The 23,947-nt window shown below is 41.4% G+C and overlaps 1 protein-coding gene across 2 annotated transcripts; it reads right to left on the bottom strand.

The window, feature by feature from the left end:
• Window positions 1–1,934: 1,934 nt before the first annotated feature.
• LOC123112006 (putative protease Do-like 14) lies at window positions 1,935–10,609 on the bottom strand. 2 transcript variants are annotated; one of them, XM_044532902.1, is made up of 13 exons: window positions 10,267–10,609; window positions 10,105–10,125; window positions 9,945–10,010; window positions 9,719–9,850; window positions 9,512–9,639; window positions 9,132–9,416; window positions 8,782–8,912; window positions 5,467–5,584; window positions 3,933–4,025; window positions 3,320–3,385; window positions 3,149–3,231; window positions 2,910–3,074; window positions 1,935–2,349 (listed from the first exon to the last, which is right to left on the bottom strand). In XM_044532902.1, the coding sequence occupies exons 1-12, from the start codon at window positions 10,361–10,363 to the stop codon at window positions 2,945–2,947; spliced, it is 1,350 nt and encodes a 449-aa protein (XP_044388837.1). In that variant the 5' UTR covers window positions 10,364–10,609; the 3' UTR covers window positions 1,935–2,349; window positions 2,910–2,944. The 2 variants fall into 2 exon arrangements, with proteins under 2 accessions (XP_044388837.1, XP_044388836.1); XM_044532901.1 differs by having other exon boundaries at window positions 2,977–3,074; window positions 10,267–10,606.
• Between the last annotated feature and the right edge of the window lie 13,338 nt (window positions 10,610–23,947).

Genomic DNA, 23,947 nt, shown 5'->3' on the forward strand with positions numbered 1-23,947 from the left:
GGTTAATACAATTATAGCATGAACAATAGACAATTATCATGAACAAGGAAATATAATAATAATCATTTTATTATTGCCTCTAGGGCATATTTCCAACACTAGCAAGGTGCCACGACACCGTATTAGGCATGCTGGACAAGGATGTGTCACGAAGCATATCACACAGTAAGATCCAACTAGCGTTCTAGGTGGGGAAAAGCTTGTGACGAAGGCCACCGCCGGTGAAGAAGAGTGAATCGCTTCTGCTACTGAGATATCTGGCTCAACTGTAATATCATACAGATTGCGAAACTCCATCCACAACGGTTGAACATCAAGCCATGAGTCAAACTAAAAGTGGATCGATCAACATTCCCCCGTTGAAAACTTGGCCCTCAAGGCAAAAGTCGACTTAACCGCTTGGATCTCATTCCAAAACGGATTGCCATGGACCTCAGACTAAAAAATGAGCTGTCCAGGAAGTATTTAGCCTTCAAAAGCTCAGCCCAAAGCCCCCAACATTTTGTGGAAGTTTCCAAATTCACTTGGATAGAAGGGCAACATTCATGAGCTTCGAATTAATTATTCCCAAGCCCCCAAACATTCACGAGCTTCACTTTTCACCATGTGGTGGCTCTACCTCCCTCCCAAAAAATCTTGGAGCGAAGCGTGTCCAGTTCGAAAACGGAAGCCCAAGATACGTTATAGGGAAGGATCCTAATTTACAGCTAAGAAGATCAGCAACCCACTGCCCCTCCCCATGGTCCATCCCCATGGCAATCATCTCACACTTGTGAAACTTTACATTTAGCCCAGACATTGCCTCAAATCAGTTTTATCGAGGCGATGCAGAACAAGTCCGGTTGGAAGAGCACCATTGTGTCGCCAGCGTATTGCAATCGCGAACCCCTTCGGGTCCCTACCTCAACCTGCGCCTATCTAGTCTGAAAACCCTTTCATATCAACACCTCACGAAGGAACTCCCAATTAACACGATCGTAGGCTTTTTTGAAGTCTAACTTAAGTAGGATAGCATGCTGCTTGCGGTGTTTAACCTTATGGACAATCTCCTGCAACTCCACTGGCCCTTCAAGGATGTAAGGGCCTATGATGAAGATGGATTGACATCGTTTGATGACACAGTGAGCCACCAAGGACAAACGCGAGCCATAGGCTTTGGCGCAGATTTTGAACGACATGTTAATCAACATTATCAGGCAAAATAAACGAATATTATCAGCCCGAGAACAAAGGCCCTTTAGAAAACTCCAAAACCTATGAAAGAAGGCCACTGACCATCCATCAAGGTCAGGAGCCATGTTCGGTTTCACGGAGAAAAGAGCAGCGGGGCTTTTTGGTTACTAGCCATAACTTGCCACACCTCAAGTTATGCAAGTTTGACTAAGTTAGATGGGTGTTTGGTTCTAGTCACAACTAAGGCAAATGATTATTTTATAAGCAATATGTCCCATATGTCATTCGCACAAAAAGTATGACAAGATTCCCTTAGGCAAGCCAAAATGTGTCTAAAAATTTGAGCAACTCAAGTTAGGCAAGTGTGGCAACACAAGTTAGTCACAACGCACAATCCAAACAGGCCTGAAGTATCCCAAGTTAGGCAAGTGTGACAAAAATAATGTGGCAACATATGACAAAGATAGTCACGAACCAAACATGTCCAGCGTCAATCTCTAACGGAGGAAGAAGCATATGAGCTCTTCATTCTCCTCCTTTGAGACACACTATGAGGCCGACTTAGAAATCGTAAATGTGCTCCATGACAGGAGCCCTGCTCCGCTTGTAAACACAGAATGAAACACTTACGATGACAACCGTTAGCATATGCATGAAAATAACAGTGTTTCCATCCCCGTGTGATATCCATTTGACACCACCTTAAATGTTCATCCAAATTCGAAATACATAGAGAGAATAAAAAAAGACAAATCCAAACATGTGGTCATGTGAGTGTTGGTATCACATGATATTTTCCCCACTAAATAAATTCTCACATCAGAAAGTTTTCTATTTATATTGTTCCCCAGTCTTATCAAGTAAAGTTAATAGCTAGCTAATCAGCAAAGTTAACTAAAATAAAAGTATATCAGGCTAAACTTAGCTACACCATTCTGTTTAACACTCCCTCCGTTCCATAATTCCTGCCATGGTTTAACTGAACTAAAACCACAACAGGAATTATGGAACAGAGGGAGTACCAAACATAAATCTGGCAACATAGACTTTCATTTCGGGTTTTTTATACTTTCATTTCAGTTGTCAAGAAGATCTCAACTTGTCTTTACTAACCCTACAAGATTACTCCTCACTCTTCATCACAATCTTGTGTGGACTCGTCCTCATCGGGGGAAGCTGAAACAAAGGCAACAGGTAACGTTTGAAGTTAGGTTAATCCACATCAAAATGTGTTGAAAAATATTAGACATGTATAAATGCATCTAGTGGTTCCTGCAATTAGACCATTTGTGTCGAAAGTTAACTAGATACATCACACTAACTATTTAATTGTGCATGTGTTATATACAACATAAAATACACATGATTAGTAGCTGGGTGATGGTTTTGGATTAGACAGCAAGTGCAACCCACACAAAGCCTGCAAGAGTTAAATTACTAGATTTTTTTAATTATGTTGGTTAATTATGTGATCTAAAATCAAGATCATCACTTCCAAACATCAATGTTAAAGAATACTGAGTATGTAAAAGAGGATCTTATTCTTTTGTACCATTTTTAATTCATGCTCATCCTAAAAGACCTTAATTAGCAATTTACTTACTTAATGCACTTCAGTTTGTTAGCATTTTTCACATTTTGAAAAAAAAATTAGATGGAGCTACATGAACACTACATGGACCGATGGATGTCATATGTTTGCGAAGGTATAAAATTTCACAAAGAGAAAACTCAACAGAGAATGAAACAGGGACAACTTAAAGTTATTCCTTCAAATAACATTAGGAGGAGAGAGGTCCACACGATATCGATAGTCAGGTCGGGAGCACTTTCGAACAAGGGGCCCCTCATCATCATATTCATTATCTGGATATATCCACTTGGTCTTGGGTACCGGCCATCTATCATTGAAACAATAAACTTCATGAAAAATACTGACACTTCTTTTTACCAAACTATATGTATCAGGAAAAACCTGTTTTGTTTGCTCATGTCAATCACTTCAGCGTTGATAGTTGCACAGAAGTCAAAACTGTTACCCGGCCTTAGGACAGATACCTATTTTCATATGCAATGGCATGACATAAAAATAATCAATGCATAATGTGGAAGGAGAAATAGTTCATACTAAAGCATCGCAACTAACCTCAAAAGGCATCACATCACCGTGTTGCGTAGTACTCTCCGTCTTGTCCAAAACCAGCTTATGGAACTGGCAGGAATGACACTAGATTGTTTAAATCATGGACATTCATATATTATGCTTACAGAAAATAAATAATTATGTCCAAAATCCATCTTCTCAAAACATCACATAACTCTAGCTTGCAATGGAGAATATGTCGAAATATTATGCTACATGCACCGAACAAGAATTGAGACAAAATGAATTGTGCATTTTGTTTTGGCCTGATATTCTCGTGTGTTTTTTTGTGTGAGACAATATTAATATTGTAATTAAAAACTGTTTAACTTTGCCTCATGAAAACATGTTACCTTGCACTTGTTCACTAAATTTATACATTTTCGTGTTGGAGGACTGACGTGCTCTTAACTGCTGCTTGACGCGATAAAAACATTAGACGTTATTGCTAAAAATGAGCACAACCAAAAACAAGGACTAACGTCGGTTTCCCTGAAGAGCTAGTACAACATGCAATGGATTAGTTAGATGCAGCCGAACAACAAGAGCAAATGAAAGTTCGATTTTGCAACATATTTTTAGGAAAAAGATACACGAGAAAATTATGAAATGGAACCTCTTGTGCACTGAACAAAGGGACTTCATCAAGCTTGGTAATGACATCGCCAACTTTCATTCCAGAATTTGCTGCCGGGGATCCATCAAAAACCTATCATGCAAATCAAGGATCCATGAAAAACCTACAAGCAAATCATCATGAGCTCAACATAAACAATACAGAAATCCTAATCATGTTCATATTCAATCTCAAAAGGCATAAGGTCTAAAATATAGCTTATGGTGTCCATTTCTTATCATTATGAAAAGTTCTGAACAGAATAACATTGTAGTCTTAATGTACTGATATTCAAACTTACTATATTTATTATCGACAATATGGCTTATAATTCCTTTTCTTATCGCTCTCAAGTAGATTGTTATACAACAACTTTTGGCAAGCAATAGATGCTAACACGGATACTTAATTGTTATCATTCAAACAATGAAAAAGTACCAGAAGTCAATAGTAAACCAGTAAAAATGATTTTTTTTATTCATAATTTGTTAGATAGATGCATGTGAACTTAATAATTTTTCAGTTGTGGCAACAAAAAAAATGGTTCAAAATGTAGTGTATTTTACCTAATGCAAATAATTCTCATGAAAAGGGAAATGTCGGGTTTATGTCAATATGCAGTGTATTTTACCTAATGTAAATAATTTTATGAAAAGGAAAAGGCAGGTTTACCACAAATATCATTGTTTGCAAAGTAATTGATCTCAATATCTTGTTTTGCACATGGTTGGATATGCAAACTATATAATATATATGATACCCTTAAATTGCATGTCATTGATGTCCCAATAAACAAAGGAGGTTCTGCCAGAACTTAAGAGTTTTTCTTTATCTTGGTGAGTATTGCACTGCCAGATAGGTCAAATATATAGTGTTACAATATTCATCGGCATGTTTAATTATGTTTGTATTACACAATAATACTAGGAAGAGGGTGATGCCGATGAAGACTACTATCATGATGATCACAAGGAGTAGGTCACATGGACTCCATCGATTGCCTGTGGCACAAATGGAGATGCTTCACATTTATTTTCGCTGTTCTCTGAATGTAATAAGTGTCATGTGGACATTGTACTATGTAAGCCTTTTAATTGCATGTGCTCTCCCACTTCCAAGACACTACTATTTGCTAAAGAGAAGGTGATGGACCTGAGATTTTTCTTCTATAAACTTGTCTTCTAAAAGAAGGTGTGTCTACAGAGAAGATGTCATTTACTTCTATATAGGTCTAGAAATAATCGATTTTTTCCCATTTGTTCCTTGGTTTCCATTTTTCCCAATCCATGGGTTGGCATTAAACTGAGATGGAAGAAAAATATAAGTTAGCTGAGATCAGATCCAACATTATATATCACCGATGCTTGCAAACAACTCCTAGGTGAGATGACCTGTAACTGGCTGTCCTTATAAGGAAACGGTTACAACAGGCAGCATACAAAGCAGATAGCAAATGTGCATAAAAAATGGCATAACAACACAAAGATGGAAAAAATAGTAGTGTATATATCAAATGCATGAGTTGGACACTGACCCTCTCTACATAGATTCCATGTGCATCGGGGAAGCTGTCGTGTAGTTCTACACGGGTACCCAGCTTTTGAGCTTGAAGTGATCCAATCCTCAGACCAAGCCATGGCTGCACAACTCTCCTGTATGCATCGCATGAGTTGCCACGTGATTTATATTTTTGATGTATATCCGTACTAACAATAGGAATCATCTAGGATAAAGTTGACAAGAAAACTATACAGAAATTGCATAGGCGAAACATGTATACTGCGACAGCGAGCTATTCTGCACAATTTTGTGGCTGCTGCTGAACAGCTAGGGAGGTGGCAGCGTAGCCTTGTGTTGCTGTTTATGGACATAGACCGCGGAAGGCGAACTGAGGATAGAAGGAATAACCCTGAAGCCGAACTAGGAAAACAGGGAAGTAATATATATATATACTCCACCTGCTGTATTTTCGGTTTGCCCATGAGCAATGTAATATGTTCTAGGAAGTCTAGGCGAAAACAACGTTCAACCCTCCAAAAAGCTAGGCAAGCCATCTTCAAATGACAGAAGTAAAATCTGATATTCAAATTGTTCTGAGCAGTGGGAAAGGATACAAAGGTGCTAAAATTTGTTCAAAAGAGAACTACCAAATCAGAAACGAAAACAGAAACAGATTAAACACTCCAAATTGGATTAATGCATAGACATAAATTAAGCTTTCATGGTGGAAAGACGAGTGTGGTTTTCTGTAGGTCGAGCTACATGGTATCCCTTATCTTAGCCATCCATTTCAGCATCAAGATCCGTGCAGGTACATTTGTCTTTTTTGTTTCTCTCAAACAAAACAACATACAAACTTCAAATTTTTTAGGACAACAAAAAATTCTAACAAGAATGTGGGAAAAGACTTTAGGATTTTTTCATGCATTTTAAATGCTTAAAATAATTTTTAATAAAAAAAATATCATTTTGTATATTTATGTCGGACCAAAAAATCTGAAAGTTTTTTCACACATTTGAAGTTCTAAAGTTTGTTTAATCTGCAAAGTTTGAAGTCCATATGTTGTTTAATTTGAGAGAAACAAAAAAGATAAATTATCATGTACTTCCTTCATCCGGAAATACTTGTCGGAGGAATGGATGTATCTAGATTTATTTACCGAAAAAGGCTTCCGCCCCGCTTTATATATAAAGCAAAGATCAACATCACCTGGTACAAACGCACGCCACCACCACACACACACCCAAGGCAGGATACATAGGTGATGCAGGGCACAGCAACACCACCCCTAGCACTACCACCACAAAGAGATGAAGCCGTATACGATGAACCACGGACTCCAAGGCGGCACCTTCAGGAAGGATACGGCACTGGAGCGCCACCACTGCCAGATTCAAGGATCAGAGTTTCCCCTGGAGCCGCACGACGGGCAGTGAGAGCCGCGACGACGCCTTCAAGAAGGTAACGAGGTTCGCCTCCGCCGGTCCGTCCGAAGATAGAACATGTTTTCACCCCGGCCAACACTCACCGCCACCGAACGCCACACCCCGGCTACCACGCCGCCGTCACGGCCATGGCCACCGGGCAGCACCAAGCCACAGGCTCTGCCAAGAGCACCGCGCTACCGCCACCAGGGCCGCCGCCCTGGCATCCAAGACCTTAATACCACCCACCCGAGATCCGCCGCTACCCCAACCAAAGAGACGAGCGGAAAGGTCCAACCTTTCGCACCCCTGGGCGACCCCCAGTGTTGAGATCCAATAGGCTGGCCAGCACTGGCATCTATCGACCCGTCCTGCAGCCCCGAGCGCGAGACGAGTTCGGTCCTGCAGCATCATGAGGGGGACGAGGTCAATCCTGCTGCACCGTACGCGAGACGAGCTCGGTCCTGCTGCGCTCGGCGCAGGACGAGCGATGGACCGTAGGTGGGAGAGGGCCAGCCCTTCGATGGAAGTAGCGCCCGGGCGACGAGGAGATGGGACGAAGGTCGAAACGGTCCGATCGCAGACGAGCCGACGCCGGAGAAGCCGACCGCCGCCGCAAGCAGATCCGCCGAGCCACCGTGAAGCCGCCACGACACCGGGAGCCAACCACCATGCGCCGGACCTCCCCACGCCGCCCATGGCCGGAGCAACGGCCACGCCCGGCCACTGCCCTACCCGCGTCGCCCGGCAAGCTCCAAGCGCTGGAGCCGCCGGGCATGCACCACCGCTACCATGCACCGCCGGCCGACCCCATTGCCAGATCCGGCCGGATCCACCCATGTAGCGACAACCACTCGTGACCCAAGCCACCCTCGGCCCGCGCCGCCGGTGGGCAGAGCAGCCGCCGCTGCTACACCATCCTGTCGCGCTACCGCCACGCTGTCACGCCGCCCCGCCCTGGGTCAGCAGGACACTCCCAATCCAGATGCGCCAGCCCGCGCCATGGCCGCTGGGAGATGGAACGAGGAGGCCTCGCCGCCGCCGCCGCCGGCTAGGCTTCGCCCGGCCGCGCCCTTTGTCAGCGACGAGGGAGGAGTAGTAGGTGGGGTAGGGAGTTGGCGGCGGTGCTCTAGGGTTCCTCCCCGTCGCCTCGCGGGGGCAACGAGGGAGGAGGACGAGGTGTTTTTTCGATCTCTGCAGGTTCCCTCATCTAGATTCATTTTAGTTCTATATACATCCATTCTAACCCATTTCCGCGACAAATAATTCCGGATGGAAGGAGTAGTAAGTTAGTTGGAGAGCACAGATCTCAAAGTAATGTTAGAGGTGTAAGGATAAGAGGTTCCATGTAGCTCGACCTCCATAGGAACTTTCTGTTATGTTTATCAATGAAACTTATGTTACACAAATAATTTCTATGGACTGATAAGCACAACTGGTAATCTGGTATTGAGTTCATCATTTAACAATAATTCATCCATGGAAAGACAGTTTGTCTGCCCATGACTCCAATATGAACTTAGTGCATTCATAGGAAGTCCTGCATCTTTTCACTTTGAGAGGAACTTCAGGAAACAATCCATTTTTTTTAGAACCACAATCCAAATATCATGACCCATCTGTAGTAGTTAGCTATCCTAATCTTGACAGCTCTCAGCTATTTCCGTCTTTAGTCCTGAGTCCCGACTAAATATTATGTTTATTGTTCAACCAGTACAATTATTAACATATAAATTCATTAAATGTGCCACAAAACACATCCTCGTTTCCATCTTTAATCCTGGACTAATCTCTGCAATCAAGCTTGTGTTTAAATAGTCCAGTAAAGGAGAATATTTTTTTTCAACACTCTGTGACCACACGCGATTGCATTGAAATTGATCTATAACACATAAAGTACATAAATCAGAATTTGAAAACATACCCAAATGTATCAAAGTGCTTTAAACATTTCGAAAGTAGACTGGCTGGTAAGAAAGGAGTTCCATCATCTGAACAAAAGTTCATGCCAAAGAAGTTTCCACCATAACCAATAAGGGGCCCACCAATTCCAGCCTAGCACAAAAGGCTGGTACGTAAACAAATGTTGCATAAACGGTGTCATGTGTAACAACGCTATAGTTACGCTTGTAGTTCTGAAGTATACTTTTCACAAGATATTCCCTATGAATCAATGATTCCTAATAGAACCAACCACTCCTAATGATAGTCATACTGCCAATTTCATATATTAATATGTTTACCAAGAAATAAACGATAAGATAGGGGAAATACCTTTGTGATATAACAAGAAGAGGTCATGAGTTCCTGGCAGTCAAGTTTGGTAGTTTTATACAGCAGTGTGCCAGCTGTAGCCATTAGTTCTCCGGATTCAAAAGCTCGTCCAATGGCTACCAGTTTACTTTGAGGTAATTTGGCATTAGCTTCGACTTGATTATGAATGTCGGCTGCACGAAATTCAGGGAAAGCCTTCATGTTGACAACAGCAATATTATAATACAGATCGTATTTCCACAATTTTCCTGGAACAATCTTGCCGTTGGGCAGGCGCACCTTAATCTGCAACCAAGTGGCGGATATTGATCATCATCTCACGAAGCAAAAAAAAACACAAAGGAACCAATGGGAGAAAAAAAATGGCTTGAAGCACTGACCTTCAGTTTATCATCTATCTCAGTTTCATCGTTGGTGCATCTCACTAAACTAGCAGATGTTAGAATGCTCATGCTGGATGGCGTGCGTCCTACAATTGTGCCTGTGCACGTAAACTGTCGCGTTTTCCCTACATATAGGATCAACATTTTAATGACGGATTAACTGAAATAGATAGAACCCTTACAAACAAATGATTGTGTTATTACCCTTAAACGAAGCAAGCGAGACAATAGACTGAGACACGCTTAAAGCAAGTAATTTGATCTTCGTGTGATCTTCATTGTAGCCATCTAACTCTTTGAAACAAAGCTCAAAGGTGTTCACCAAGCGCATGCCCCCTAGTCAAGGAAACATGATATAGTACCGCAATATGGGATAAATCTCCAGAAACCTATCAAAATGAAATAAGGGGAGTACAAAATAAGAACTTGCCATAAACACCATCCGGCATAGGATAACCGCGAGGACGCATCCTCCTTCGCATCATACGTGTGAAGCCTAGTATGCAACAGGTTGAAAACTTGAAACGGTTAACAATTGGATGACCGATGCAAGGTAGGGTTTGTCTGCCACATGCCGAATTACAACTAACCGTCGCGCCGAGGCGGAGAATCTGCAAATAATGACAACGAATGGCATCAATACGAAATTGCAATGGTTAGATGCATGGCAATTCACAGTTCAGTGTGTTCTCAAAGATGGTTCACGACCCAATGGAGCCAGATTTAAGAAGTGCTCTGTGCGCTCTGTTCACCTTCTCGGTCAGAATTGCGAGGCGAGGAGGCCTTTGCTCTCTTACTTGTGCTTCCTCCTTCGCATATGCTTGTAGGTTCTTGATTCTTCCAGGGCATCTTGTAGACCTGCAGTGGAAGAGACGACCTACCGGGGCGAGGCGAGCGTCCGCAGGAGCGAGATCACCCGCCGCAGTGACGAGAGGTGCCGTTCGTTTACGCCGTCGCACCGGGGCCGAACCAGCGGCAGGCGGCGGCGGCGGCGACGCGGTCTCCGTCACCAACAGCGGCGGGGAGGGATTTTTTTTTTTACGGCCAGCGCGTCCCGTTTCTAGAGCACTCACTACTCGACGAGGAATTTGGGCCAGAACCAGGCGGCTAGTTTAATTTGTCATGAGGCCCACCACAACCGGAGGCCTGAATCTCAACAATAGGCCCAATACCCACCGGGAAGCAACAAGACCCCATCCTTGCGCTGCGTATCGGGTCGACGCCGACCAGAACCCTCGCCGCCGGAGCGCCCGTGCGCCGCGGCGGCGGCCGAAGAGGGGGGGGGGGGGGGGGGGGGGGGGGGGGGGGGGCACACGCACATCACTTGCGTTGGGAGCAATGCGGGTTCTGTGCCTCAACTACTCTGACAACAAGGAGAAGCTTGTCTGGACCCCCGGAATCAGGCTTTCATCAAGGTATGACATTGTCCTTGCTACACTAACTGCGAAATACTCATAAATCCCATCCCCACCCAGCTAAAAGAGAGGGTAGGTCTGTTATGATGCCTCAGTAAAATCTTGACAATTTGTGGATAAAATATATCGTATACTGGTAAACTTATGCTTCATGCTTCAGCAAATTCTCTGGAATTTGAGGAAGCGAAACAGATACATATGTGGTTTGTTAAATGCTTATCTAAGCACTATTTCTTGGTAGCTTGATAATTAAGTGTTGTTCAATTTGTGGATAACAATATATCATATACTGGTAACCTCTGCTTCATGCTTAAACAAATTCTCTGGAATTTGAGGAAGCGAAACAGATACACGTGGTTTGTTAAATGCTTATCTAAGCCCTATTTCTTGGAAGCTTGAGAACAAAGTTGTTCAACTTTGTGGCTCGGATGCTGATTTGGTTTCTAAGTTGATCTTTGTGTTTACTGTAATCCATCAGTTTCTATGCTAGGATCTTGGTAAAATCTGCCACGCCTTCAATTCTGCATCTAAAGTGTCTGGCCTAAATCGTAAAAGGTTGAACTGTTTGCTCACCCCCGTCTTCTAGTCGATGTCCCAGATCCTATATATGGTACATGTGGCGCAAGTTTTCATAAATCAAGTAATTTATTGACAATTTCGTTAAATTGGGAATGTTCTCATTTAAAAAGGGGGGTGGAACTAAAAATTTACTCATAAAATAAGGACATCTATACTGTCTTAAGCAGCCATAGGAAAACAGAAATGGGAATTTCTTGCTTTCTTTCTTTTACAAGCCAGATAAGAATCTATACATTCCATAATCAATCCCAATCCCTCTAAGTAAAAACATTGCATCATCAAAGCTTTCAAAACCTGTTATTGCAGAAGAAATCAATAATAGATACACAAAGGCATGGGTCTAAGAAGAGATATCACTGTATTTAGACCAGATGGGCGACAAAGTCCTCATCCTGCAGCAGGACCGGTGGCCACCACTGAAGCGCTGCCAGGATTATTTTCCACTCTCAGTGCTGCGCTGCTGTGGGCAGCATCAGTTGTGGATTGGCCAGTGGTGTACATACTAGAACTTGAATTGGGATCGTCGCAGCTACCGGTGTAGAAGATGTCATTCCTGTTGCCACTGATACTTGTGTAGTATGTGCCACTTGTGTCGCCATTCATGGCAGTGTAAAAGATGGCACGGTTATCCTCCAGATCGAGGTACTCTAGCAACTGCGCCACCACGCGGGTCATCGTGGGCCGCTGCGTCGGAATTTGCGCCGTGCACTCCAGCGCGAGGTCCACGACCTTCCACACACTGTTGATGTCATAATTGCCTTGCATGCGCGTGTCCACCAAGCCCTCGATGTCACCACGTGAAAGGCGTTGTTGCGCCCACTTGACAATATGGGTCGGCTGCTCCTGCCATATTTGCACGAAGGGAGTCTTTCCAGTGATCAGCTCCAGTAGCACCACGCCAAAGCTGTACACATCGCTCTTTTCAGTGAGCTGCAGTGCTGTTGCATACCTGCAATGCATTGTAATACGTATTACATTTTTTTCGAGAAAGTGGAAGGAGCACCTCCTTTCAATTTGAGGAAAGAGTGTTTGATTTGGATCACAAGTGTTATAATAAGCACTCTGAATCCGAAACAAACTAAAGCAATGAGAATATCATTACTATCATACTCAGGGGCAAGGTAGCCTTGTGTGCCAACCACCCTGGCCGTGGATACATGTGTATCATCATCGCAATTGAAGGCTTTCATCAAGCCAAAATCAGCAACCTTGGCCTTCATATTGGAATCCAGTAGGATGTTTGACATCTTCACATCACGGTGTACAAATGGCGGGCTACACGCCTTGTGCAGGTACTCGAGGCCTGCATGCACATGGCATCAGTTTCATCGACCATTACACATCTTGTATCATGTAATCCTTCCAGAATAGATCAAAAGTGATAATGGCTTGTCGCGCTACAGTACCGTGCCCATGCCAATACCTATCGTTTCACTATTCGGTTCAGATTCCTCTTACCATATGTTGTGGATCGATTCTATCTCTTAGTACATATTTGTTGTATAAGCTGCGGCTACCCCTTTACATCTATATATACAGAGGAATAGAGAACAAGGTCCGAACCAGAAGACTATATACCTTGCGCGGACTCTGATGCAATACAGAGCCTCTGTCTCCAGGTTAAACATTCACCATTGCGATCTCGCCCTGAAGAGCATGGTTTGGTGTTAGCATTATGAAACTTGGGGATGGAAGCCTAGAATGCTCTTATGGATGAAGTGGAAGTGGCAACACCACACCTCTGAGTTTATCTGCAAGGTTTCCATTTGACATATGCTCATAGACAAGGGCCATGTACTCACCATCCTTGCAATAACCAATTAAGGAGACTAGATTCCTGTGATGAATCCCTGTTAAGTTTTGTGCCTGACAGAGGACAAGACAAATTAGTTACATGCCTTCCAAAGTTAGCTGCAAATATAGGCAACTGATTTACACTTGATCAGGCATTACCTCCGTCAAGAACTCTTTGACACCTTGATTGGAAGATTGAGACCTCAGCTTGACTGCCACCTGGGTACCATCCTCCAAGAAGCCGTCAAAGACCATGCCAAAGCCTCCTTCGCCGAGCACTCGCTGGAAGTTGCTGGTTATCACCTCCAGTTCTGCGTATGTGAACCGACGGTTGCGAGATGGCACTTCGCTCACCTCATTCGGTGGATTTGGCGGTCCTTCATAGGTAAATTATTAAGATCAAAACAAACATAGCCACCAGACATGTAGAACAACTGATGTGTTGATGTTAAAATTCTCTCGGTCTAACCTTGTTTCTTTTTCATTACATAAAACAATAGTACTACCAGTCCTCCTATCGCCACAGCTCCAACTATTATAACAGCAGTATGGGCGGCACTTATAGAGTTTTGCTTCTTCCTTTTAGGCTGGCAAGAACTGCTGTCACTGCAAAGGTTTGGGTTCTTGTCATATCTATAAAAGAGAAATGATAAGCAAATCTGTCCGGGTGAGTGTCAATTGTACGGAAAACAAATGTATGTATATAATGGAATAACCTTAGAGTTAGGTTGCCATCACGCATCCGTATCAAAAGGCCAAATGGAATTGACCCATTAAGCTGGTTGGCTGTCAAATCTCTGAGGGGACAAAATAATATTGACGTGAAAAGAACAGTGCAGTGAGTATACAAAAAATTTACTCACTTGAGAGCTGTCAATTTGCGAAAAGGACTAAAGGGGATACTCTGTTATATCGCTGTATCCAAATTAATCATAATATTTTTTATGACTAACTAAAATATTAACCCTGCTGTTTTAAAATGGCAGCATTATATATTTGTTCTAAGTCAACTTTTAAAATTTGCCAAAGTTCATAAAATATGCCTATATCTTCGTCATCAATTAAAGATATTACAAACCATGTTTATAATGGATTTAATGGTACTAATTTGGTGTTTGAGATGTCGATTCATTTCTTGATATACTTGGTCAAATTTAATGCTACTATTTTGAAGCGGAGGAAGTCGGTACAAAAATAACATGATTTAGAAGTACTTACAACTTCTCAACCAATCAATGAAAAGAGGAGCAATACTTTTGTGTTTCCTCCAGAAAAGAAGTACTTACAACAGCGTGAGTGAGGGTAGCTGTGAAAGTCCTTCAGGAATTGATCCAGTCAATTCATTATGTGACAAATCCCTAAGATACATGACAGTCATACTAGATATGTGAACTGCAAAGAAAATTTCTTGTGTAAATGGATCTAAAACATGATACTCACATGTACTGGATAGCTTTGAGATTGGCGAAATAGGATGATATATCGCCACCCAAACCGTGAAATGACATGTTGCTGTATAAACGCATAAAGGTTCAAACAACACAATTGCATTTCTATATCTACCAGAGAACTACTCCCTCCGTTCCAAATTACTCGTCGTGGTTTTAGTTCAAATTTGAACTAAAACCATGACGAGTAATTTGGAACGGAGGGAGTACATTCGAACTTACATGTTTGTGATTCTCTGAGGTCTGGAGATGGGATAGCTACAAGCTAATCCATCCCACACAAGAGTCTTTGGGGCACATGGGTCACCCACCCAATTGTTCTTCACCTGATACTTAGCCTTGATTGCAGTGATGGCAGATACTATTTTTTTCCGATAACACAAGACAAAAAAAACAAAGTTGTCAGCTCGTGTGCATCTATCTGTATCAACAAAGATATACTCATCAACTGATAGTGGATATTCAAGGAATTTTCTACAATATAATAATTATTTGGACGTTCAGTCATTTGTCAACTCTGGCATGTGTCATATGGTTTGGTGACATTTTGATCGACAACACATGACGAAGTTCATTGGATCGACTAACAAAAAAGGACTATGATCCCCGCAAAAAAAAGGGACTAAGCACAACAAAACCTAAATTAGCAAATATGTATCACAAAATATTGTCTAATCTGTTTTCTTGTTAATGAGTTCGGGCATGAAATATAGTGGCATACTAGATGTATCTAGTGTAAATATTATCTGATTTTCTATGCTGCAGCGGCACATGTCATAAAGGGTGAGAGCGCATGATATGTCCTCTAGAGGAGAGGTGGGTTTTACAAGGTGTTTGAGAAGCAAGTTATTTTTATAATAAGTTGTCTCTAGCATGAAGTTGAACTCCTGCGGTTCTATGAGTTTGTGGTGACTCGAAAAATCAAAGTGTTTCTATTATCTTAACAATATTTGTTTGAGTATATTTCCGTAGTAACATATAATCTCGGTTGGATCCTATTATATATAACATTTCTTGGTTAACAGTTTTTTTAAGCTCTGAAAAAATTGTAAGCAGAGTTATATACATGTCTTAGGCCTAACATATGGTCGGATTTCCGGCTACGCTGCTATGGGCAAAAGCTTCGTTGTGAGCAGCGAAGGCACCAGATGTTCTGATAGAAATAGGCAGATTCACATAGAGTGAAGCAGGCCAAACACCTTAGGAAAATAGACTTGTCATGGGACAAAAGGTAGCAGTTTTATCAATACAAACTTCAACACTCCCTCTTATATCTAGGCTTTAGATGCATAGACTCCACGGGTGTTGAGAATCTAATGGAAGATTGATCTGGCCAATATTCAAGAGAGAACAACAATGAACGTGGCAGTTGAAATGAGGGGCCATTGGATCTTTGTCTCCCTGCCTCAAAGATGACAACTCTCTCTTCCAAAACGTAAGTATTTCTAGTTTTAGCTAAGTTAGATCTTAAATTTGAGCAAGTTTACACAGAACAACATCTAAAAAAAAAATTCTGTAGAAGAGTATCAACATCTACCATATTAAATAAGTATACTCTAACCCGCAAAAAAAGTACACTGCAAAAAATATTTCACAATGATTCTTGTTTTGGGGGATATGTTCCATAATTGTTCTACTGTTGCTAATTGATGTCATAAATATTGTTATTATTTTCTTCTCCCTCCTTCCCAAAATGATGTTCTAGTTTTGTTCTAAGTCAAACGTATTTAAGTTTGACCAAGTTTATAAAAAAAATCTATGCCAACAACCTTTTTTGTGAAAAATAGATCAAATGGTGAATTAAATTAAATTAATGTGATGTTATAGATGTTGGTAAATTTTTTGATAAATTTGGTGGAAGTTAAAAAATTTGACTTGGTATAAAAACTAGGACATCAATTATTTTTGGAACTGATTGTATAAGCTTTGTCAAACTTGAGATGGTTTGACTTAGGATAAATTAGAAATACTTTTATTTTAGAACAAAGGGAGTTTAAGGAGCAAAGATTGATGGGCAGTCACGGGTATGAAATTGGGGAACCAATATATGCACAATACACTGAAGCTGTTGTAATTCATGGAGTCTAGGCCCCAATGTCTTCTAAAAAGGAGGTGTGGAACAAAAATATGAATAACATTTGAATTGGAATGCTTATTATTCCAAATCATATGGTTTTATCCTACATATAGGGCCCCATCATTTATAAGTAACTCTTTAGTTATAATACGAGTATGATTCCGCATTTGCATACCATCTTGAGCGTCGGTGCCGACACTAGCTGTGGAAATGGGGGAGAAAAGCTCGGCAGCATTGATGAAGGGCGGTAGTATTGTAGACGTAGCGTTGATGCCGTGAATTTCCCTGATTGCTGTGCGATTGGTGGCATTCAATTTGATGTAGTTCTCCTGCGGACTGAGGAATGGGGAGGGTTCATCTACGTGGAACACTTCTGTGATGTATCTCTCCACTTTTCCCATGCTTCCCCACCAATACTCGGCTTTGCCGACGCCGAGGAAGAATAGGCGGTCGTGGGTGCCGTCCAAGACCTGTAGCTCCGAGAAGTACAGAATAGGTAGGAGCCTACAACGGTTATGTGCAATTGGTCAGTAGACAAGTATACACTAGTAAAAAAAGGGATATTTGTCCCATTTCATAAGGGCCTTTCGTTACTAAAGCCTCCCCCTTTAGTCCCGGTTCTTACACGAACCGGGACTAAAGGCTCTCCATGTGGCCGTTGTCTGGGGGTCCACCTTTAGTCCCGGTTGGTACTAAAGGAAAATTTATGATTTCTTTTTTTTTAAATGATTTTTTTTTGAAATATCTTTTTTTTATTTTCAAATTTCTGAATTATTTAACCTCTCATCTCTAATCACCCCTCATCACTGCTCAATTTAACCTCTAATCACCCCTCATCATCTAACTTTTCGGACGGCCACCCATCCTCTCACTACTCCAACCTGAGCACGCTTAACTTTCGGGTTTTATTCTCCCTCGTTTCCAAGTCTGTACTTGTTGTTTTCCTGACAATAATAAGATGTCAATCCTATTAACCTCAGGAATTTAGCTTGAGCATGAAGTCACACATTTCACTGTTTGAGTTTGAAACTATTGTTCTAATAAATAACACTAATATTTCTTCAATAATTAGTTTGACCATTGTTTGACCACAGTTTGACCAGATTTGACCAAAATTCAAAAAAAAACTGAAATAATTATTTAGTAACACTAATACTTCTTGAATAAGTAGTTTGACCAGATTTAACAAAAATTCAAAAAAAAAACTAAAATTTGATGATTTTTTTTGCCTTCGGATCTTAAAAGCCCCGTAACTTTTTTTCTGTTAGGTTTTTGAGGATTTTGAAAATGTTTAATGGGGTGTTAAATTCGGATGTAACTTTTTGAGTAGATCATTTTTCATATGAAAAACTTTTTCATCCGAGTTAGTAGGCAAAAGTTATGCCCATTTTACAAATTCTCGAGAGATTTTGCAAATAAAGTCGAAATTCATATTTGCAAATTTTCCCAACAACTAGACCACATATCACATGGGAAACTTATTTTATTTTATTTTTTTGACATTTCCATCATTTTCTTTATTTTTTTAAAACTGAAAAAGCGATTGGGGGGGGGGGTAGAGTTTGAAAATGAGACCTTTAGTACCGGTTCGTGCCATGAACCGGTACTAATGTCTCAAACCCCATTAGTACTGGTTGGTGGCTTGAACCGGGACTAAAGGTCTAGCCTTTAGTACCGGTTGGTGCCACGAACCGGTACTAATGGGCATCGCACCCTTTAGTCCCGGTTCGTGGCACCAACCGGAACTAAAAGGTCCAGACGAACCGGGACAAATGGCCCACGTGGCCCAGCCGCCCCCCTGGGCTCATGAACCGGGACTAATGCCCCCATGGGTCTCGGTTCTGGACTGAACCGGGACTAATGGGCTAACCCGGCCTGGACCAAAGCCCTCTTTTCTACTAGTGATATTAGCTAGGTTCCTTTTATGTTTTCCCATAGTGTCTCCAAAAAACATTTCCTAATTAATTGTAAGACATCGTGTTCTATCATATAATAAAGGACTTTGCTAACTTCCACCCAGTCGGAACTTAAGCAACAGATCCACACAATTCTCCTCGTTCCTGATTTGCATACACTAACGTCCGTAGTTTTTTTAGCCAACCGATAGTTAGTAATAGATTGACATGCATGCGGGAGGAGCAATATTGACATGCATGCATATAACAACAAAACTTATGATGTCAGCAAAGATTCCTCTCAAATTCAAATTTTAAAATGTTTTGTAGCTCAAATCGTAGCTCCGATTGAAAAATTGTTTTCACATAAAAAATTCAGCTCGACGAGATCTTCGAAACTAGATCCCATGTTGATATGGTCTGGCGACCTTTTTTTTCGGGTCAAAAATTATCACGCCTCTCCTACGTAAGTTATCATGTTGTTTACACAAAATTTATCAAGGCATCAAAAATGGTTCCTACAATTTTTTCCTCACATGCACAAGCATCCATGCACTAGAGGACAAAAAAAGAATGTCGTCCAAAATTCCAAAATGTTTTATAGCTCAAACGCATGTCCGATTCAAATCCATTTGAACAACAAAAAGTTACGACGAGACATTCAAAACTAGATCACATATAAAACGGAATATTGCGCATTATGCCGGGCTAGACCCACAAAAGTAACTATGCTTGGGCTAAGTAAGGTATCAGCTCTGTTATGCGTATATTACCATGTTATTTACACAGATGTAACCGAAGTATGTTTTCAAAAACTTTTTTCGATGGATCAAAATTATCGTGGTATTTTACAGAAGTTATTAGGTATGGGAGTCTGTATTACCATGTTATTTACAGAGTATGTTTTCAAAAAAAAATTCCCACATGTCAAAGTTATCGTCGTGTTTATACATAAGTTATCAGGTCTGAGAGCGTATATTATCATGCTATTTACACAGAAGTTATTGGTGATATATTTTCAACAACTTTTTTCCACGGGTCAAAGTTATCATTGTGTTTGTATCTAAGTTATCAGATCCATGAGTCTATATTATCATGCTATTTACACTAAAATTTATTGGTGATATGTTTTTTGTTGGGGAACGTAGTAATTTCAAAAAAAAATCCTACCCACACGCAAGATCATGGTGATGCATAGCAACGAGAGGGGAGAGTATTGTCCACGTACCCTTGTAGACCGTAAGCGAAAGCGTTATGACAACGTGGTTGATGTAGTCGTACGTCTTCACGATCCGATCGATCCAAATACCGAACGTACGGCACCTCCGAGTTCAGCACACGTTCAGCTCGATGACGATCCCCGGACTCCGATCCAGCAAAGTGTCGGGGATGAGTTCCGTCAGCACGACGGCGTGGTGACGATGATGATGTTCTATCGGCGCAGGGCTTTGCCTAAACTCCGCGACGATATGACCGAGGTGGAATATGGTGGAGGGGGCACCGCACACGGCTAAAGAACGATCTTGAAGATCAACTTGTGTGTCATGGGGTGTCCCCCTGCCCCCGTATATAAAGGAGCAAGGGGGGAGGAGGCCGGCCCTAGAAGGGGGCGCGCCAAGTGTGGAGTCTTACTAGGACTCCCTAGTCCTAGTAGGATTCCACCTCCCTTGTTGGAGTAGGAGAAGGGGAAAGAGGGGGAGAGGAAGAAGGAAAGGGGGGGCTGCGCCCCTTGTCCAATTCGGACCAGAGGGGGGGCGCAGGCCTCCTTCCTTTTGGCCTCTCTCCTCTATTCCTGTATGGCCCAATAAGGCCCATATACTCCCCGGCGAATTCCCGTAACTCTCCGGTACTCCGAAAAAATACCCGAATCACTCGGAACCTTTCCGAACTCCGAATATAGTCGTCCAATATATCGATCTTTACGTCTCAACCATTTCGAGACTCCTCGTCACGTCCCCGATCTCATCCGAGACTCCAAACTCCTTCGGTACATCAAAACTCATAAACTCATAATATAACTGTCATCGAAACCTTAAGCGTGCGGACCCTACGGGTTCGAGAACTATGTAGACATGACCTAGAACTATTCTTGGTCAATAACCAATAGAGGAACCTGGATGCTCATATTGGCTCCTACATATTCTACGAAGATCTTTATCGGTCAAACCGCATAACAACATACGTTGTTCCCTTTGTCATCGGTATGTTACTTGCCCGAAATTCGATCGTCGGTATCCAATACCTAGTTCAATCTCGTTACCGGCAAGTCTCTTTACTCGTTACGTAATGCATGATTCCGTAACTAACTCATTAGCTACATTGCTTGCAAGGCTTATAGTGATGTGCATTACCGAGAGGGCCCAGAGATACCTCTCCGACAATCGGAGTGACAAAACCTAATCTCGAAATACGCCAACCCAACATGTACCTTTGGAGACACCTGTAGTACTCCTTTATAATCACCCAGTTACGTTGTGACGTTTGGTAGCACCCAAAGTGTTCCTCCGATAAACGGGAGTTGCATAATCTCATAGTTACAGGAACATGTATAAGTCATGAAAAAAGCAATAGCAACATACTAAACGATCAAGTGCTAGGCTAACGGAATGGGTCATGTCAATCTCATCATTCTCCTAATGATGTGATCCCATTAATCAAATGACAACACATGTCTATGGTTAGGAAATATAACCATATTTGATTAATGAGCTAGTCAAGTAGAGGCATACTAGTGACTATATGTTTGTCTATGTATTCACACATGTATCATGTTTCCGGTTAATACAATTCTAGCATGAATAATAAACATTCATCATGAAATAAGGAAATAAATAATAACTTTATTATTGCCTCTAGGGCATATTTCCTTCAGTCTCCCACTTGCACTAGAGTCAATAATCTAGTTCACATCGCCATGTGATTTAATACCAATATTCATATCTGTTTATGATTAACACCAATAGTTCACATCTTCATGTGACCAACACCCAAAGGGTTTACTAGAGTCAATAATCTAGTTCACATTGCTATGTGATTAACACCCAAAAGAGTACTAAGGTATGATCATGTTTTGCTCGTGAGAGAAGCTTAGTCAACGGGTCTGTCATATTCAGAGCCGTATGTATTTCGCAAATATTCTATGTCCACAATGCTCTGCCCGGAGCTACTCTAGCTAATTGCTCCCACTTTCAATATGTATCCAGATTGAGACTTAGAGTCATCTGGATTGGTGTAAAAGCTTGCATCGTTGTAACTTTAACGACGGGCTCTTTTATCACCTCCATAATCGAGAAACATCTCCTTAGTCCTCACTAAGGATATTCTTGACCCATGTCCAGTGATCTACTTATTAGATCAAAATTGTATTCCTTTGCCAAACACAGAGCAAGGTATACAATAGGTCTGGTTCACAACATAGCATACTTTATAGAACCTATGACTGAGGCATAGGGAATGACTTTTCATTCTCTTTTTATTTTCTGCAATTGTCGGGTCTTGAGTCTTACTCAACTTCACACCTTGTAACACAGGCAAGAACTCTTTGTTTGACTGTTCCATTTTGAACTACTTCAAAAATTTATCAAGTTACTCATTGAAAAAATTTATCAAGCGTCTTGATCTATCTATATAGATCTTGATGCTCAATGTGTAAGCAGCTTCACCGAGGTTTTTCTTTGAAAAACTCCTTTCAAACACTCCTTTATGCTTTCCAGAAAATTCTACATCATTTCCAATTAATAATATGTCATTCACATATACTTATCAGAAATGTTGTAGTGCTCCCACTCACTTTCTTGTAAATACAGGTCTTTCCAAAAGTCTGTATAAAACCATATGCTTTGATCAACTCATCAAAGCGTATATTCCAACTTCGAGATGCTTGCACCAGTCCATTGATGGATCATTGGAGCTTGCACATTTTGTTAGCATCTTTAGGATTGACAAAAACTTTCTGGTTGCATCATATACAACTCTTCTTTAATAAATCCAATAAGGAATGCAGTTTTGACATCCATTTGCCATATTTCATAAAATGTGGCAATTGCTAACATGATTCAGACAGACTTAAGCTTCGATATGAGTGAGAAAATCTCATCGTATTCAATACCTTAAACTTGTTGAAAACCTTTCGTAACAAGTCGAGCTTAGTAGATAGTAACACTACTATCAGTGTCCGTCTTCCTCTTGAAGATCCATTTATTTAACATGGCTTGCTGATCATCGAGCAAGTCAATCAAAGTCCATGCTTTGTTCTCATACATGGATCATATCTCAGATTTTATGGCCTCAAGCCATTTCGCGGAATCTGGGCTCATCATCGCTTCCTCATAGTTCGTAGGTTCATCATGGTCTAGTAACATGACTTCTAGAACGGGATTACCGTACCACTTTGGTGCGGATCTTATTCTGGAAGACCTACGAGGTTCGGTAGTAACTTGATCTGAAGCTTCATGATCATCATCATTAATTTCCTCACTAATCGGTGTAGGCATCACTGGAACTGATTTCTGTGATGAACTACTTTCCAATTTGGGAGAAGGTACAATTACCTTATCAAGTTCTACTTTCCTCCCACTCACTTCTTTCGAGAGAAACTCCTTTTCTAGAAAGGATCCGAATTTAGCAACGAAAATCTTGCCCTCAGATCTGTGATAGAAGGTGTACCCAACAATTTCCTTTGGGTATTCTATGAAGACGCACTTCTCCGATTTGGGTTCGAGCTTATCAGGTTGAAAACCTTTTTCACATAAGCACCGCAACTCCAAACTTTAAGAAACGACAACTTGGGTTTCTTACTAAACCACAGTTCATATGGTGTCATCTCAACGGATTTAGATGGTGCCCTTTTAACGTGAATGCAGCTGTCTCTAATGCATAACCCCAAAACGATAATGGTAAATCAGTAAGAGACATCATAGATCGCACCATATCCAATAAAGTGCGGTTACGACGCTCGGACACACCATAATGTTGTGGTGTTCCAGGTGGCGTGAGCTGTGAAACTATTCCACATTGTTTTAATTGAAGACCAAACTCGTAACTCAAATATTTGTCTCCGCGATCAGATCGCAGAAACTTTATTTTCTTGTTACGATGATTTTTCCACTTCACTCTGAAATCCTTTGAACCTTTCAACTATTTCAGACTTATGTTTCATCAAGTAGATATACCCATATCTGCTCAAATCATCTTGTGAAGGTCAGAAAATAACGATACTTGCCATG

The sequence above is a fragment of the Triticum aestivum genome, chromosome 5B (assembly GCF_018294505.1).
Source record: "Triticum aestivum cultivar Chinese Spring chromosome 5B, IWGSC CS RefSeq v2.1, whole genome shotgun sequence".
Classification (NCBI taxonomy): Eukaryota; Viridiplantae; Streptophyta; class Magnoliopsida; order Poales; family Poaceae; genus Triticum; species Triticum aestivum.